The 18110-nt window shown below is 43.3% G+C and overlaps 1 protein-coding gene across 1 annotated transcript in view; it reads right to left on the bottom strand.

The window, feature by feature from the left end:
- ME1 (malic enzyme 1) overlaps positions 1-16840 on the bottom strand; it is a gene marked incomplete at its 5' end in the record, with an annotated part of 190038 nt that extends 173198 nt beyond the window's left edge. Inside the window, one exon of the mRNA XM_082307288.1 lies at positions 16739-16840. Coding sequence (XP_082163414.1) covers positions 16739-16840 — 102 coding nt within the window. The remainder of the gene's footprint in view (positions 1-16738) is intronic.
- Between the last annotated feature and the right edge of the window lie 1270 nt (positions 16841-18110).

Below are 18110 nucleotides of genomic sequence, written 5' to 3'. Positions count from 1 at the left end.
CCAACACCCACAGCACCAAAATGAGATTAATGAGGATTTTATTATTAATGAGATTTGCTGCGGATAACGGATTCACAGAATGCGGAGCAGATTCACCATAACAGATCCAGCTTCAGTTTTCTACTGCTGTAGATCTAACTACTGCGTTATTGCTCTCTTGTCCACATAGCAGCTTCACCTATGCAAAGTGATGAAATGCAAGAAAGAAGAGAAGCCAGTACAAAATAAAGGGGGCTTTTATGCATGTGCTACATTTCCTTATAGTATTTGAAAGATTATTTCTATGTATTTAAGTAAATAGATGCATGTAAGTATTTTCAGGGCCAAAAAATGCTTATCATTGTACACTTTGAGAGTTGCACTGCTGGCAGTTTGGAGCACAGCCACACAAGCATTACCTTCTGCAGCTACTTATATAATTAAGTATTTTCAGGATTAGGTTCACAGATATTAATTCATCATGTAGGCTTTCTGGTCACTGCTGAAATCCCATAATAGAAAACAGGAATCTATTTTGAAATAACAAATTATTACAAAATATGGGAGAATTAAGTTATAATTCAATATTTTGACATGAAAATAGATTCATTTTGATAATTGTTAAACCTTCATCGAGTTATCTTTCAAAGAAAATCTTATTTTGCTGGGTATTTACAGAAGCACAATTTCTAAGAATGTCATAACAATTCATATGTGAAGAAAATTTATGCAGCTCCTTCTGTTTAGAGGACATACACATGCACTGTTTTTAGCATATATTAGAAAACAAAAGAAAAATTTTAAAAAGATATCTTTGAGAGCAACAGTCAGCTCCACTACACAAGGTATGGCAGTAGTTTTATTCAGCCTTTAGACATGTTCTGTGCAGGACATTTTCTCTAGGGAATCAACATCAGAATCCTAAGTGTGGGAAAAGAGTTTATTTCAAATTTGTATCACCTCTGCCTATCCAATCGGTAGCAAAGTCTTCAGATAGCTAAATACACCCTTAGAAAGTCAGCCTTTATTCACATCACCGCGTGAATTTAAGTCCTGGAGACACGAATTCTAGCTTCTTGAAGAAATGAAGTTTCGCTGAGTTAAAAACTACCGAGTAGTGAAGGTTAGCTGAAGGTTGAAATACCTTCTCTTGCAGGAAGTATCGCCCTGAGCTTCCTCAAGCATTCAGCTGATAAATACTGAACACTTTCTCACCTCTTCTCCCCACTCAGCTGGAATGGATGCAATGCTTACCAATGCTGCCCAGGACCAGGAGGCTTAGAGGAGGCAGCCAAGGGTCAGCTACAACTTCATCTAATTGGAACTAATCTGCATGTGGCACAGCACGGCCTGAAGCCAGGAGCAGGTTTAGCTACAAAGATGGATGATTTCTTCCTGCCTATTCAGATCTTCGTTTCCCTCACAGCATTCAGCACTGGCCACGATTTGCAGTCCTGTCTAATGGATTTTCATGGACTTAGGAAACTATGTGCAGGAGACTGCACATCCACTAATAACCTCTCTACCTGTAATTGCAATACGGTAGAAGGACATGGACAAAATACGTCAGGACTATACAGATCAGACATGGGTCTACTTAGATGTGACTTTAAAAGAAATATCAGCCTGCTGACTGATTACTGCAAAAACTAGAAGATGATTGCCTCCACCAAGGAAAGAAAATTGTGAATAGAAACTAGATTATAGCAGTACAAAGACAACATAGCAAAACATTATCTAAAAAGACTAATTATACAAGACTAAGTACTTTATACCAGTTTTCATCCTTAAAATTTCTCAAATGCTGCGTGCCTTTTCAGATAAGAAAACCAAATGACTAAGATTTAATAATCACAAGTGCATGACCTAGTTTCCAGTCCAGTGCCCAGTCTACTACAATATTTTCTCTCTTGCTGAAGTAGAGGTCACTAATTAAAGAGGGAAAAAAAATATGTGTACTCTTACTCATTACATAGTTCTGAAGTAAGACAAAGAAAGCTTCAATCATATGTTTAAAGATTTGTGAAGTGTACCTCAAAGCAAACCAAAACGGGTGTTTGTTAGTCACACACCTTGTGTAAATTGCTAGTGGAACATTATGACAACTAAACTGTACTTTCCTATATTCATCTATTCTTCTTACCTGTGTTTTACCCACTACATCCTTACTACAGAATAAAGTTAGAGGACTCAGTAACCATAGAACCAGAAGAAAGTTATTTCTTGCCATAAACAAAGGTAAGACATTTAGGAAATAACATTAGTTTGAAAGGTGTGTTTCTTTATCCTACAGATTTCTTTTTTTCCCCCTGAGAATTACACCTCAGAAGGAAGCACTCGCTTTTTATTTTCTACTTTCAGCTTATCCATGTACTCCAAGAGGCACGAGAACTCGGTACCTCAAACAGTTTCATGCAGTTGCCTGACCTGGAACACTTTTGCTCTTCTGGCAAATGCCAGGACAGTGGCTACAAGACAGAGCCAAGCCGGTTATGTTTCCCCAGGTGAGATGCAAAGTGAGATGCTCTACTTTCCCTGAGCTTAGATAAAGTGTTCCTTTCAAGCAGCTGCTGAGGGCGTGTGGCAAAAGCCACCTTCGATACAGAAAAAAAGCAGTACAGTGACTACGACATGTTTTCTGATACCTGTAAGACACCTTTTCTGACACCTGTTTACACAGACTCACCTACATTTATTTATTTATTCTCACCTAGAATTAATGTATTTGGTTCAATTACTGCAGTGTTCTAAATATAAGAATTTGTATGCTCTATAAAAATAAATAATAAAAAAAAAAAATCAGAATTTTAAGGGCCATTCCTTATTTCTTTACCTGACCCTTGACTGACCTAATAAATAGACAGCCATGCCAAATCCCCTATCACATGAGCAAGAGGAAAGCTTTATCCAGCCTTTGCTTAGAGAAAGCAATGTAATTGGTAAGCTTCATCCTTAGAGAATTTGGCATGAAATCTTGTCTTAACAAAAAGCAACAACACAAAAAAAGATAAACCACACTGCTTTTATGCTCTCCTAAGACTATTGTATATGCAAAAAATTGTATGCCTTAAAGACATAAATTTGTATGCTTTACAAGACAAACAGCTGATGTCTTCATGTCCAGAACTCTGTTAAAAATTATATTACCTCAAGCTTGTTGTTACACATAAGCTATGCATAGAAATCATACACCAAAGTTCATTGACTTCATGAATAGATGTTTGTTGCACACAAACTCTAGTAAATTTTTTCAAAGAACCTTAGTGAATACCATGTGCAAAGAAAAAGCATTGAAGCATAGCAGGGAACCAGCTCTCCTTCACCAGGCCTGAAAGCTTTAGATGAAGTCTGTAAAATGACATCTACACTAAGCAGTAGCCTGAAAAAACAAGGACCCCAGTGAGAAAAAGGTGGAAAGGGGGCATCACTGAGCTTCAAAACACTCCTGGGATAAAGGCGACTTGAGACACCCTAAGATGGAGTTGTGTTGGAATCAGAAGGACAACTGTCCTGCTAGGGCTCCAGACAAGAGCAAGGCAAGAATTTCAGAGAAATCTTGGGAATTAATATGTCAAGCAGTCACCTAAAACATGATCTGAGGAAGACTGAAAAGCCCAGGCAGAGGGAGGAACAAACTGCTGCAAGATCTCATTCCTGCAGAAGGTCCAAGAGCCTGAATCCCAGTCCCCTGGCAGAAGGCTCTTCATTCCTCCCCCAGCACTTGCTCCTAGGACATGATTTTTAACAATGACTTATGCCTGGGCAAAACCAAAGCTACGTAAACCTAAGGACCTTAAGGAATTACTCCAACTACTACAGCACAAAAGTGTGTTACAGCACAAAATCAAGAGTTTGAAATGTATTTGCATAATAACTTCCATTTGCCTATAAATAGCAGCAGATAAATTTACCTTTCAATAGTCAGTATCTTGAAATCCAACAAGGATTTTATTTCATATATTTATCACGGACTAAAACTGCTGAACATGTCAGCATTAGGGTTCAATATTCTGGACTTGAAAGAATCTTAAAATGTTTTTTCAGATATTAAATTACTCTTCTACTTTACATAAAGAAACTCAGTTGTAATTTTAACACACTTAACGATGACAAAAAGGTCCTACAAAATCTTGAAAAGTCCTTTTTAAGAGTTTTAGAACCCTACACTTAATCAGCTGGTGAAGTACTGCATTTTAACACCTCACATTTTTAACGTAAGTTTATTAACTAAATAGTAGTCTCTTCAGATCTTAAGCAAAGACAGAGTGGAGAGGTGTGTGTGTGAGAAGCAAGGATGCAGGAGCATCATCAATACCTTCAAAAAGGCATCCACCTACCAACCAACACAAACAGGCTTCCTCCGCTTCAGGTGCACTGCTCCTGTCCCACCCCTCCAAAAAAACATCATACAGGACTAGAAGAGATTCAAACCAAATCAAACCAACATTAAGCACTTCACAGACTCAGGTATTCATTTTACTTTAGCAATACAGTATTCTTCTATTCTGACTTCTATCTGTAACTATTGAGCTCTTTTGTACTATTTAGGTAAAGAAGCTTTACTGCCTCTTTCGTAAATACGCCTCCACACGTAAATCTGCTTTCTAAAGTCAGGTATCTGGAGGAAGAAATCCAATAAGTCAGCTAGATACTAGTTCTGAAAATATTGTAACATGCTTCGTAATCACCACTTTGCACTCATCTCCAGGACAGATATAAGGAAAAGATATTTTTTTTAGGTCATTAGTAAAAGCCAAAATTATTTTTGCCTTTGTGGAAAAGGGAATGATGTATTTCATAACAATTCTTGTTCTTCTCTTGCAAAGCAGTGATTCTGTACTATCCAATCTCCATGCCTAAAGCAAACTTAAAAGCGTATCACTCACAGGGGGCAAGAGGAAGAAAGCTAAACTGTGATATCCCATCTGAACTGGATGCCAAAATCATTTAGCACCTACTCTCTTCCAAAGATACACATAATTCATTAATAAGACAGATGAATCTAAAATACTTACTCAAGACTGAAGACTGAGTTTATTTAAACAAAGTTACATTGAACCAAAGGTGTTTGTAATTTTTCAAACAACTTATAGGGATATTTATTTTAGGAATACACAAAAAGAAGAGACAGAACAGTGACTTTAGTTTTAATATTAAACTTAGTTATTAGAGAAAAAAAATCAGTTTTTCTAAGCCGGAAACAGGTAACAGTTTCTACTTGAACAATAAAGTAAGTAAAAACCTAAGCACAAACATGCAATGATAAAGGACATGGGCCTGTTGGAGCGAGTCCAGAAGAGGGCCACAAAGACGATCAGTGGGCTGGAGCACCTCTCCTATGAGGACAGGCTGAGAGAGTTGGGGTTGTTCAGCCTGGAGAAGAGAAGGCTCCGGGGAGACCTTACAGCAGCCTACCAGTACCTGAAGGGGGCCTACAAGAAAGCTGGAGAGGGACTTTTTACGAGGGAGCATAGCGATAGGACAAGGGGTAACGGTTTTAAACTGAAAGAAGGCAGATATAGATTAGATATTAGGAAGAAGTTCTTTACTGTGAGGGTGGTGAGGCACTGGAACAGGTCGCCCACAGAAGCTGTGGATGCCCCATCCCTGGAAGTGTTCAGGGCCAGGCTGGATGGGGCTTGAAGCAACCTGGTCTAGTGGAAGGTGTCCCTGCCCATGGCAGGGGGGTTGGAACTAGATGATCTTCAAGGTCCCTTCCAACCCAAACCACTCTATGATTCTATGAAAATGCATTGCTGCTCTATGCCTCTTTTATATTTTAAAAGCAAAACAGTGATGAATTTGCTTTCTGGCTTACACCACACGAGTACATCCTGACATATTTCTACATCTCTGGCTGAAAGCCACAAATATTCAAAACATAAGAGAATTATGATGCTTTTTAGTTCTATGTTATGTATTCTTTATGTATATAAAAAGTGTTTACTCCACACTTCTCCTGCTTCCTCTACATTGTAAACAACCTCAAGTCCTCTGCATGGAGCATTGTGTTTCACACAGGAATAGGCACTAACAGTATCCAAGTAAACTACAGAGACCGATTTCAACAGAAAGTACACAGTGCCTGCAAGAACTGCCTCCAGGGTGCCCTGTGACCTCCTTCTTCTAAGTCAGGATTTTTGCTTCCTGAATTATGCGACAAGTTATATTAGCAAAGCTTAAGCTTTGATAAGACCAAAACTTGTCTTCTTATGCATGCAATTCAGGGTTTTTTTAATTAACTCCTAAAAAAAGTCTATACTGAGGAATATGCATAAAATAATTCTTACACAAAATTAGAGATCTGTATTTAACAGAAACACATTTAATTTTCTCCACAGCATTTTTTTTTCCTCTGAAATCACTCAAAGATTTGGACTATTTAAAGTCATCTTAATTAATCAAAAAATGAGATACTATAATATTAATCATTTTAGATAAAATTAAACTATTCTCAGAAATGTCAAACTAGCCAAAAAAAAACATTTCTCTTGCACACTGAATGAGTATTTCAACGTTTCCTTCTAAATGGGCTGCTAGGAATCAAGTTTAAGAAGTCTGTGGGAGTTAAAGGCACTCAAAACTCTCCAAGTGACAAAGGGGTTTGGTTTTTTTTAAAGGATTAATGCACCAGTGCTAATTTCATGCCAGTTTTGCAGCAGCTTCCCCTCTTGCATCCCTCTACCATTAATTTACTCCCAGCTTACACTACTAAAACCAGTACCAGAATCAGGTCCTTAGTCCTTTTTCTAGTATCACCCTACACGAATTTATCATCCTGATAAAAGTCATGAGCTTATTTGTGATTATGGTCCAACCTAGATTCCCCATGGCTGTGTATCATGGCAGCCCCGGCTCCCGGCAGTGTCTGTAATGTGCATCATCTGACAATCCTTTGAGGCAGTCTTAAAATCCTTACTATCTTGCTACATGTCATGAAATCATTAAAACTAGTCAAAATGATAACCCCACATGTTATAACTACACAGTAATTTTCTTACTTCTCTGAAAGTATCATTATTCTACTAGTGGCTCTAGAAAAAAAAAAAAGAAATATTTCTAAAAGGTAAATTCATGGAGTTTCAATATGCTTGACAGCAATCATTTACTTCTCAATTAAAGGTATAGTGCTACTTATAAAATTGCCATTGAGGGGGAGAAAGGGGAAGGTAAAGAAAAGAGTGATTGACATGAAAGTTCAATCTATGTGGGCTACACAGGGTGAATATTAACAAAAATGATTCAACTATATTTCGACATTTTCTTAAAGTAACTATTTGATGGTTTCCCGTACCTTGCTTGACTTCATCCATGACTGATTTTTTTTGAAGATGAACAGACATACTGCATGTTCCACAGAGAGCTGGCACAGTTGCAATTTCAGAACCACAAGTCATTTCATAGTTATTGAGAATAGGACACCCACAATAAGTATCACGTCTTAATATATCGATTGGGTAAGGTAGATTTCTCATGTCTGCAAGCCCTGCTAGGAAGCAGTGCTGCTGACTGTGCATGATACCCTTCTCCATGAATGATAAGGCAGAATATTCTAGTGTCAGGCCAAATTTATCCTCCACCTCTGACTAGAAACCGTCAGCATCTTTATTTAAAGATTTGCATTCCTGTGTTAGGTAAAACACTGGAAGCACCAAAGCCTTTGCCTGGTCTCTGACAAGTTAACGTGTAGTCTTGCTACTTCTACTTGTCCATTAGGAAGTTTATTCCAAGTCCCACCTATTCCAATTTTGCGGACACACAACTACTGTTTCAAGTTTGTCTGCAGGTTTGCTGTACAAAACTTTGGCTACAATATATTACAAGTTGGTAATCCTACAACATATTATTGCCTTTTTCCTATGCCAGATTTAGCTCCTTGATGTTGTGTTAAAGCAGACAATGAAGATAATTACTGTAAAACTATTCCCAGTCGTGGGCCTGGCCTGCACTGCCCTGGCACAAAATGAAGACAAAGCCCCTCCATGAAAGAGAAGGATGTTCAAACAAAGCTTAACTAATGGCCTACTACTGTCAAACTGTATTACTGTTTTTATTCATGGCAAAGGAGAGAGTCAGAAAAATCCAGAGAAGATGAAGAGGCCCAGAAGCATCATCCAGACCCCCGGCGACACGGCACCTCACCAGCCCACGCCCGCACACAGCGCCAGGTGTTACAACACCTGGTTTGTGCTAGTAGAGACATAGCCTCTGCACCCACTTCTACAGAAGCTAACTCTGTGGACTGTCACAGGGTGTGTTCCCAAAACTGGCACCTTTCCTAGTTATATGATAGCTTTGGATCTCACAAAACCCCCCGCTGAAGGCAGACAATCCCTTATGCTCAGAAGTTGCAAGACTGAGCCTTGCTCCAATGACAGCCTTGGTAACTTCACTGGAAAAGTCTTTTTAAAGTAAGTTCACAAATCACCGTCTTTTTAACAGAAGATCACGTATGTATACCAGCACGATCAAACATAGCACTATTCATTAAACCCAAGGGATCCTTAATTTATACCCATTTATGCTCTAATTAATCGATGCTTGAAATATCTCAGTGCTACTGTGATATCACAGCAACCCCAGAAAGGAAAATACACACAATTCTTCAAATTCAGTTCCATGCACTAAACCCTTGTTGATAGGCACGTACAGGTCAGAAGTCCACAGGTACTTTTTACAGTGGGACAGGCTTAACTTAGGGCTGAATGAAGACGATGAATGCATGAAGATGAACAGACAGCCATTACTCCCCAGCTGGCACTTAACAGATAGCAGGTCCTTCCTGATACTGCATCTGTGCACAGTGAATGGAATTGGTCTGCTTTTTTTTGGTTTTTTCTTAAAGCATCCCACCCTGTCCAACATTATCATTAAAATGATAAGCCAACTGTATCCTGGGCTGCATCAAAAGAAGCGTGACCAGCAGGTCGGGGGAGGTGATTCTGCCCCTCTGCTCCACTCTCGTGAGACCCCACCTGGAGTTCTGCATCCAGCTCTGGGGCCCCCAACATAAGAAGGACATGGACCTGCTGAAGCGAGTCCAGAAGAGGGCCACAAAGACGATCAGTGGGCTGGAGCACCTCTCCTATGAGGACAGGCTGAGAGAGTTGGGGTTGTTCAGCCTGGAGAAGAGAAGGCTCCGGGGAGACCTTACAGCAGCCTACCAGTACCTGAAGGGGGCCTACAAGAAAGCTGGAGAGGGACTTTTTACGAGGGAGCATAGCGATAGGACAAGGGGTAACGGTTTTAAACTGAAAGAAGGCAGATATAGATTAGATATTAGGAAGAAGTTCTTTACTGTGAGGGTGGTGAGGCACTGGAACAGGTCGCCCACAGAAGCTGTGGATGCCCCATCCCTGGAAGTGTTCAGGGCCAGGCTGGATGGGGCTTGAAGCAACCTGGTCTAGTGGAAGGTGTCCCTGCCCATGGCAGGGGGGTTGGAACTAGATGATCTTCAAGGTCCCTTCCAACCCCAAACCATTGTGATTAAAGGGGATTAAAAAATGATTCCCCTATGATTAAAGGGGGGGAAAAAAAAAACAAAAACAAAAAAAAACACCAAAACAAAACAAAAAAACAACCCACAAAATCCACTAGAGGTTCCAGCACATGTTAAACGTCCCAGTCCTATTAATGCTAACAGAAGACAATATCTTCTTTCTTTGTTTCAGGTGCATGGGAGCGAACAGACTACCCTGTGCATCTCATTACACAGGCACACAAACCCAACAATGTTCTTATTTCTGTTCTTTTCCCCCCTTTCCATGCTACTCTTCCAGCCACAATGGGCCACAAAGTTCTCAGGCAACCACCATACATTTGCTTCAGCCAGGGGAGCACAAAGGACACCCCACAAGAGCTCCTCAGATTTGCAGGGAGCACAAACCACTTGCTACTGTGGCTGAAATCTCAGAATCACGTCCTCCAGCAAATGATGCTTCTGACACTTCTTCAAAACAGCTGTTCCCCTGTAAAGTTCTCTAATATAAACTGGAAAAAACTAATTGAAGGACCTGATTGAAGGATACCTATACTCTGTTTCAGACCTCCATCAGTAACGTATTTAGCACAACGGCAGTGGGCCACTTAGCCATCAGAGCCTGAAGCAATGAGACCTTTGGTGTGAAACCCCTCATCAACCCCTGCGGGCCCGGGCTACAGCAGCCACGAGTGAGTCACGCACCGAATACACAGCTCACCTGAGCAGGCAAGGAAGGAAAGGGAAAGGCATGACAAAGCAAAGATGGCACATTTTAACTTGGGGTCAGGGGTTAATAAGAAACATTGCTGTCACACAGATTTCACTTCCTCCTCCCCTCAGAGAGGGAAGCAGGACCAGCGAGAGAAGCTTGTGCCTGCTATGGCCGCAACTTCTTTCTTTTGCAGAGCCAGCTCAATACAAGAGACTAATTCAGCAGAACTGGATGTACAAAGCAAAGAATGCAAAATAAGAACTTCTGTACTCTGAGATAGGCTCTCTGCAGAAAGCACAAATATTCTCTGGAGTTTATTTTACCTCGACAGATGTACAATTTCTCAGCGAGCTCTTATCCTACTTATTGTCAGCATCCATCAATAAGATTAAAAAAGCAACACCCAAGTTCTGCAGCCAGCACAGAAACCTAGTGTAGAAAAGCACATTTAACCTGTTCTAAATACAGAAATCCTGTTTGCAAGGTGCTCTGGGACAGAATTAATGTTTCTATTCAAGTAGCATTTATAACCATTGGGCATAGGATTCCTCAGTCTAAAGAAAAAAGGTCAACTTTGTGTTCAATTACTAAAGTTCACAAGAAAATTACACAACTGAAAAGTGTTTTTAATGCCTGAAACAGCTTCACAGCAAAACAATTCTAGGTTTCAGCTTCTTGTGACAACTCATACCACTGTCCAGTTGCTATTACTGCTATATAGCTTACTACGTAACTACTTCTCCTTCATTTTATTTGCTTTTAATTCAAGTCACAGAACTTTGTTCCCAACTCGCTGTCTCAGCACTCTTTTTCATAACTGCAAGCAAAGAACTGGAGGCCAACAGGAAGAAAAGAATATAACACCAACTGCAGCAACTTACCTACTAGATCAGGAACAAACTAGTAGGAGGCAACGACCACTGCAAGCTGTATATATAAAATAGAAGACGGTGGTAAAATAAGCTGATTGAAATACTTTGTGCTTTTCCCAAGACTTTTTCCTTATTAACAGTATGCTGGACAAACCTGCCTTAAAGTAAGAAAGGTGGAAAAAAGCACAGAATTAATTTTTAAAGCCCCTTCACATATACTGTAAATAAAAGCACTCATACAAAAACCATCCTGCATCACAACTTCTCCCTCACACCTCAAGAAGGTGATTTCAAGAAGGAAGAATACACTGGCAATGTGAGAACCTCCTCACCCAGCCCTATGGTGCCCACTGGTGAGCCACCGCTGAGCTCATGCCCTTGCCCAAAACCCAAGCGTACAAGGTAGCTGCAGTTCTGCCAGTCTGCAACTTATGGTCCTGATTGGTAAAGAGCAAACAGCTCTGGTATGAACCAACCTCACACTTGAAGAACCTTCTATTTTAGGTTGCTGTTCCACAGAACAGCAACTCCAGTGTTGGAGACCCCAGTAACAGATCAAAAATGCAATACTTGCCAAACACACAGGCAAAATCAATGCAAGTTCACTCTAAAAGGTTTCAGACAAAGACCAGATTGATTTGCTTTTTGTGCTAGCACAACCACTACACCACTTACTCTTGTCAAAGACCAGAAAAATAGCACATGCTTATCCCTGTCAAGATCAGAACTGCTCTGCTAGGTGATTTGATGGGGATAAGAACCAGGAAATATTACTGTTAAAAACTATAAAGTTGTAAAGGGCAAAAAGTTTATAGGAAAAAAGGAGGTAGAAGACAGTGAGAGTGATCAGCAACTACACCCCAAAAAAATTTCCTCAAATTATACCTTTACTTTCACATGGAGCTGACCATTTTCCAATCTAAAAGACACTATCATACCTGCTACCAATTAATATGAAATCATCCCTTACAATACCAAGTAACCTCCAGAAAACCTATTTTACAAATTAATATAGGTACTTCTAATATGCCATTTTAAGGAGTGTTTTCCTCCTCCTTCCCCAGCTTCATCAGTTTTCTTCCCAGAATATCTATCTATAGCTAAGTCAGAAGCAACACTCAGTGAGCACTGGCCACTCCAGAGGACCCAGCCAAAGTACACACAAGTTTAAGATGTGAAAATATGAACATTACCAATGCAAGGAAAAAAGACTTCTACTGCTTAGTATTTGATACAGGAATAGATTTATTTAGAGGAGCTGCTTAAATGTTTCTTTTCTTTCACGCATCAGATAGAGAAAATCTCACTGCAATGCTTCTGATTTTTTACTGAGGTTTTCTGAGGCCTATTACAGGGTCACCAACAAATGTCAAAGTTGTAAGACCTTTTTTATATGCCACCCACACCAATCACACGATTATACTTTCTCAAAATCAGATTTGATTTTAGTGAAGCAACTAGCTGTATACAGAACAAAATATATCTGTATTTCACAAGCATTCTCCTCCTACTGTCTGAAATGTAGGAGCAAAATAGGAAGTCCATGCTTCTCCAGCTCAGATAATGATTTCACTTGAATTAAAAAAAAAAATTTTACAATTGCTTTTTAGTAAATTAGTGCACATAGCATGCGTAATCTGATAGGAAAGACAAGCATTCATATCTTAATAATCCCCTAATAAACTGCTCATTCCCTCAGCCTGGAATTGATTATTCTGAGAAAGTATCACTAGAAGCATCTTTCGCTCTTTTACTTCTCCTGAGCAATCCAGTTTGGCCACTATCAGAAATAAGACATTGGGATAAAGGGACCTTTGGTCAGTTCCAGTATGATTCTTGTATAGTAAATCCCATAGTGAGTCAATGGACTGACAGCCAACTCCAGCCAACAACTAATGTCATTGCTTAGTTGAGAACCTACTAAGATCCAGGGGCATCACACAGAGGAGGTGGTAAGGATAAAATAGCAGGGCCGTTGCAGGTGGGATTGAGATTGGGAGCTCTCAGATATTCAGCAGCCCCATCAGACAGTCTGTTCTGAAATTCTCCAGTGCTTCAGTGCAACTTGAATAAAGGGAAAGAAAAAAGAAGAACCAACAGTTTACAAGTGCAGTACACTCAGCAATGATGATAGCAGTCAGTCAGGGGACAGGGGCTAAAATTAAGCAGCTGGGGAGGGGAGAGAGCCCTCCAGCACTTAGATTTAATAGAATCATTTATTTCCCACTCACTGAATCGCTCTGCAAGAACACGAAAGCAGCCCGGAAAAGCAGTGGCTTTTGAGTAATTTCTCAATCAGGGAAGTGTTTAGACTTGGCAACTAATACAGGCTATTAGAAAAGTTTGGTATTGAAATATGTGTTTGTATATCTTCTCATCGAGATTCTGAATATAAGCAGCTTATAGGAAACTATGATTTGTTTAAACAATATTAAAAGATACAAAAATTAAAGATGAGATGAAAGTTTAGTGTTAAATGATTTGTGTGCTTTAAAATCGCAAACTCTTACATTGAAGAAAGCGTGAGATATGTAGTAGGAGTAGAACAAATTACTTTCACACTTCTGTAACTCATCAGCTTAAAGAGCATACAACTTTCAGCCAAAGGTTTCTAATGTAATCTCTTTCAGTGAAAAGAAGTGAAATTGTGTTTGTTTTCCTTGTCATTGCTATTTACAATGTGTTTAGTTGCCTGAGGGGGGGGGGGAAGACAATTATCAAAAAAGTTCTAAATATACTTTTAAACACTACGGACCTAAAATCTCAGACAATAAACTGAATCGTGATTATTGTCCATAGACTTGGACACGCATCCTCAAGTAATTAAACTCAGTGTGTTACAATCCGCTGTTCCTCATGATTTTTGATGCATCACTGCTGCTGAGATGGGACAAACCACTCAGTGACCTTGTAAAAGCAGCAGTGGTTTCATATGTAGGCAAAACGCCCCAGTGTGGAAAAAATACCACACAGAACCACCAAACATTTTAATTAAGCTTTCCCTCAGTGAAGTTTGTACATGTTTGTGAATGACTTACAAAGTAAAACATAAAAGATTTAAGAATGGCATTGCCTAGGGCTTCAACATACTTCAGTGCTTAGTACATTCTGGAAATTTGGCTGTCCAGGTAGAAGTAGAGGGCAAGTGGAAAAGAAGAAATTCGGGTGTTTACCCTGGCGTTCCCACAGCCCTTTCTCTCACCTCTCACCAGCCATCAAGGTTAAGTATAAAAATTCATGTATGCAGTGAGCGTGCAGAAATCCAGCTTCATTGTTGGATGAGTGGGCACTAAATGGAGACAGGTTTAAAAAAAAAAAAAACACAAAACAAAAAACAAACAAACAAACAAAAACCACACAAGCCCCAGGCTTCCACATATTGCAGCATACTCAGCTTTACCTGCTTGACAGGACAGCTGTCTTGGCTTAAGAGACCCTGAAAACATCATTTGTCTTATTTTTCTATGAGTCACTGCTAGATACCACTACTCAGTACTTACAGTCTACTTTTGCCAAGTGTATGCAAATAGGGCTCTTGAAACTGGCACCATATCCAAAAGACAGTGCTGATACTGAGGAATTGCAGCACTTAGACAGGGCCCAGGAGATAGCAGAAAACTCTGGCACTTCTGCAGAACAGCAAACAACCCCTGTACTTTAGAATCATTAAAGGAGATATTTTATCTACTTCAAATTGAATTCTCTGCAATCTGATGCTTGTTTAACAGCCCTGGCAATAGAAAGTGAACTGGGAGTACCAGCTCCCATGCATGCAGGCAGGCTACAAGCTATCAAACTGGCAACCACATTGGCAGGCCTCAACATATTTGATTTTATTGCCCATATATATAGGGGCAATATATATATATAAGGGGTGTGTGTGTGTGTATATATATATATATAGTAGGGTGTAATACATCCACACCCACCAGAAATCACTGGTCTCAGTCAGAAAACTGGCTGACCCGTTCTTCACCAGACCAAGACCAAACTCTCCTCACAGGCACAAAGACCAGAGACTTCAGCTGACCTTTTCTAACACCAAACTCTGCATTAGCTGGGGAGATGTGGCTTGTAATGACCAACTACTTTTCCTTGCTTCTCTGCTGTACAGTATGTATATGCTATACCACAGCTGAGGAGGAAGGCAAGAGTAAAGCCTAAGCCAGGAGGCCAAGCAAGACCCTTCCTCTTTAGCACCTCACCTCCAAGTGTGCTGTTCAGGGGCAAGATGTATGGTGTTTGAGGGGAAAAAGGTAGCAATGAGCCTGCTTTGCCTCCGAGTGCTCTTTATACAACACATTTTAGAAAAAGTCCTGTTTCTTGTTTGGTTAGCTTTCCTGGTTATTCTGAATCAGACTTTTTCCATGGATACTGCAGCTGCTTAAAAGCTATCCCAAGCAAAACAGCCTCTCATTGGTTTCTTCTTGGGAGTTTTACATTTTGGTTAGTTTTCCTTTCACCTGACCTCAGGAGACCTTCTCAGGCCTACATGCACACACACAGACATAAGACAGCCTCTGAGGAAACTTTGTAGTCAAGCACCAAGCCTAATAAAAGCACTATTCATCTAGCTAATATATGGAGTTTTTACTGATGAGTCAACCTATCCAGTAAAACTAGAGACACAGTTTTTTGTCAATTTATACAACTCAGCAATAAGTAAAATGACTGTACATGCCTCCTAATGCAGAGGTACAAGTCAGAGCACCAGAGCTAAACATTAAAAGCAATACGCAAGAACAAAGTTAGGGCTAAGAACTTAACCAAGGCTTCATGTACTAGGTATGGTTTATCATCTACCTTTGACTTTACCCATTTTTCATTTTGGCAGCAAATCCAGGGCCTGTCACACCAATAAAGTATTTTACTATCTGAACTTTGCATCTTCATCAGAGCTGTGCAGACACTTACTTACTCAGCTTTTCTTTTTTTGCCAGATTAATTTAGCATGTTTAGAAAGTTTTATCAAGCTGAATTACCATTCTTAAGCAAATTAGAGAGGTGATTAAAAGGTTTTGCTGTGCTACAGCATCTCTTAAAAGCTGACTGCATTCACTGATGCGGAGCAGGTGGGAAACTGGAGTTGAATTTTACAGCTGCAAGTGGAATAATGGTGATAAAATGCCTTTTCCACAGGAAAGAGGGCTGGAAAAGAAGGAGGGTACCGGGAAAACACAAACACGGCAGCGGGAATTCGCATCAGAGCGGCATAACTTCCAGCAGCATCCTCCCCAGGCTGCTGCTGCTCCTCTCCTCGGGAGGACGCAGGGGGGATGCCGCCGCTGCCCACGGCGGGGCCGAGGCTGCCGGGGCGGGGGCCGGCCGGGCGCTGGGTGCCGCCCGCGGTGCCCCCGCCGCCCCGAAGGAAGAGGAAGCGCCGCCCGGCCCGCAGGAAGCACCGCGGCCCCGCCGCCCTCCCCGGCCCGGCGGCTGCTGCGCGGGGGCCGGGCTCGGCTCGGCTCGGCTCGGCTCTCCGCTCCCCGGGCGCTGCGCCGCGACAGGTGGCGGCGGCGGCGAGAGGTCGCTCCCGCCGCCTCGGGCCCGGCTCCGGCTCCGCAGGCAGCGCCCAGCCGCGGCAGATTTCGCCGTCCCCCGCCGGCGGGCGGGGGGCCGGGGCGAGGGTAGGGGGCTCCCGCCCTCGGCTCCCAGCGACCCGGGCCGCCGGGGCGCACCTGCCCCGCCCGCCCCTACCTTGTTGAGGTGGGGGTCGCGGAGCACCTCGTAACCCCTCTTCATGGTGACCTGCAGGGGCCGGCCGGCGTCCCGGCCCTCGGCTGCCTTCCCTGCTTGCATGGCGCGGTGCGGAGGCGAGGCGGGGCTGACTGCCGTCAGGTCGCTGCGGGAGCCGAGGCAAAGCGGCGGTGGCGGCGGCTCCTCCTGCTGAGGTGACCGCCCGGCGGGGTGGGATGATCCTGCCGGGAGGGAGGGGGCAGAGCCGCGGCAAGGCGCCGCCGCGGAGGGGGGGGGGGGGTCACCGGGCCGCCGCTGAGTCACCGGCAGCTCCGCGCACCCGCGGCGGGCGGGCGCCCAGGTGCGAAGGGGAAAGCGCGGGGGCGCGGGTCCGCGGCCCTCCCCGCACCCGGGAGTCCCCGGCCGTGTGCTGGGGGGCGCGGGTCCGCGGCCCTCCCCGCACCCGGGAGTCCCCGGCCGTGTGCTGGGGGGCGCGGGTCCGCGGCCCTCCCCGCACCCGGGAGTCCCCGGCCGTGTGCTGGGGGGCGCGGGTCCGCGGCCCTCCCCGCACCCGGGAGTCCCCGGCCGTGTGCTGGGGGGCGCGGGTCCGCGGCCCTCCCCGCACCCGGGAGTCCCCGGCCGTGTGCTGGGGGGCGCGGGTCCGCGGCCCTCCCCGCACCCGGAGGCCCCCGGCGGCGTGCCCCGGCCGCCGCAGCCTCGCCCCGGGCCCGGCGTTTGCAAGGGGCTGAGGCTGCGCTCCCTTCTACCGCCTCACGGAGCCCCTGCGGGTGGCTCTGTGCCCGCTAGAAACAGGCTGGTCTCTAATCACCTGCTGAGGGGAAACCGCAGCAGCGGCTCTCCCTCATCGCCCCGCGTTATCCGCAGGACCTGGCGTTACCCGGTGCGGGGAACACAGCTGCTTAACGCTTACAAGCATCACGCTGTGGTACAGCTGACGGACCCGCCAGCCCGGGCGCCGGCGCTCGGGTGGGACCCTGCACCCAAGCAGAATCCCCCGGACTCGGCCACACGCAGCAGCAGGGCCTGTGCGCCTGAACAGTGAAGTTTCACTTTCCTTCTGCTATTAAATGACTCTGAAAGCCAACCTTTCCCGAAGGGGATGGGCTGCGTAGCTCTGTACAGTCAGGAGCAGCACGTGTTCGATGTAATTGGCTTTGGGTTGCGGGGGGAGAGCGGTGTGCTGGTTTCAGCTGTGCTGTTTGGGGTTACGCCTGGTCGGGATGGAGGGTATTAGGGCAGAGCAGGTGTTCAGCTAATTTGTACCACTATCCCTAACATTTGTTTGCAATATGTTCTGCAATTGTTGGCATACAGTCCATTGTGTACTATGTGACTGTGGCTTTATTCCTCTCAATTCATGTATGTAAGCAGA

This window comes from Platalea leucorodia (assembly GCF_965183815.1).
Source record: "Platalea leucorodia genome assembly, chromosome: 3".
Classification (NCBI taxonomy): Eukaryota; Metazoa; Chordata; class Aves; order Pelecaniformes; family Threskiornithidae; genus Platalea; species Platalea leucorodia.
Note: the sequence above shows the minus strand (reverse complement) of the source record. Positions and strands in the feature narration are given on the sequence as shown.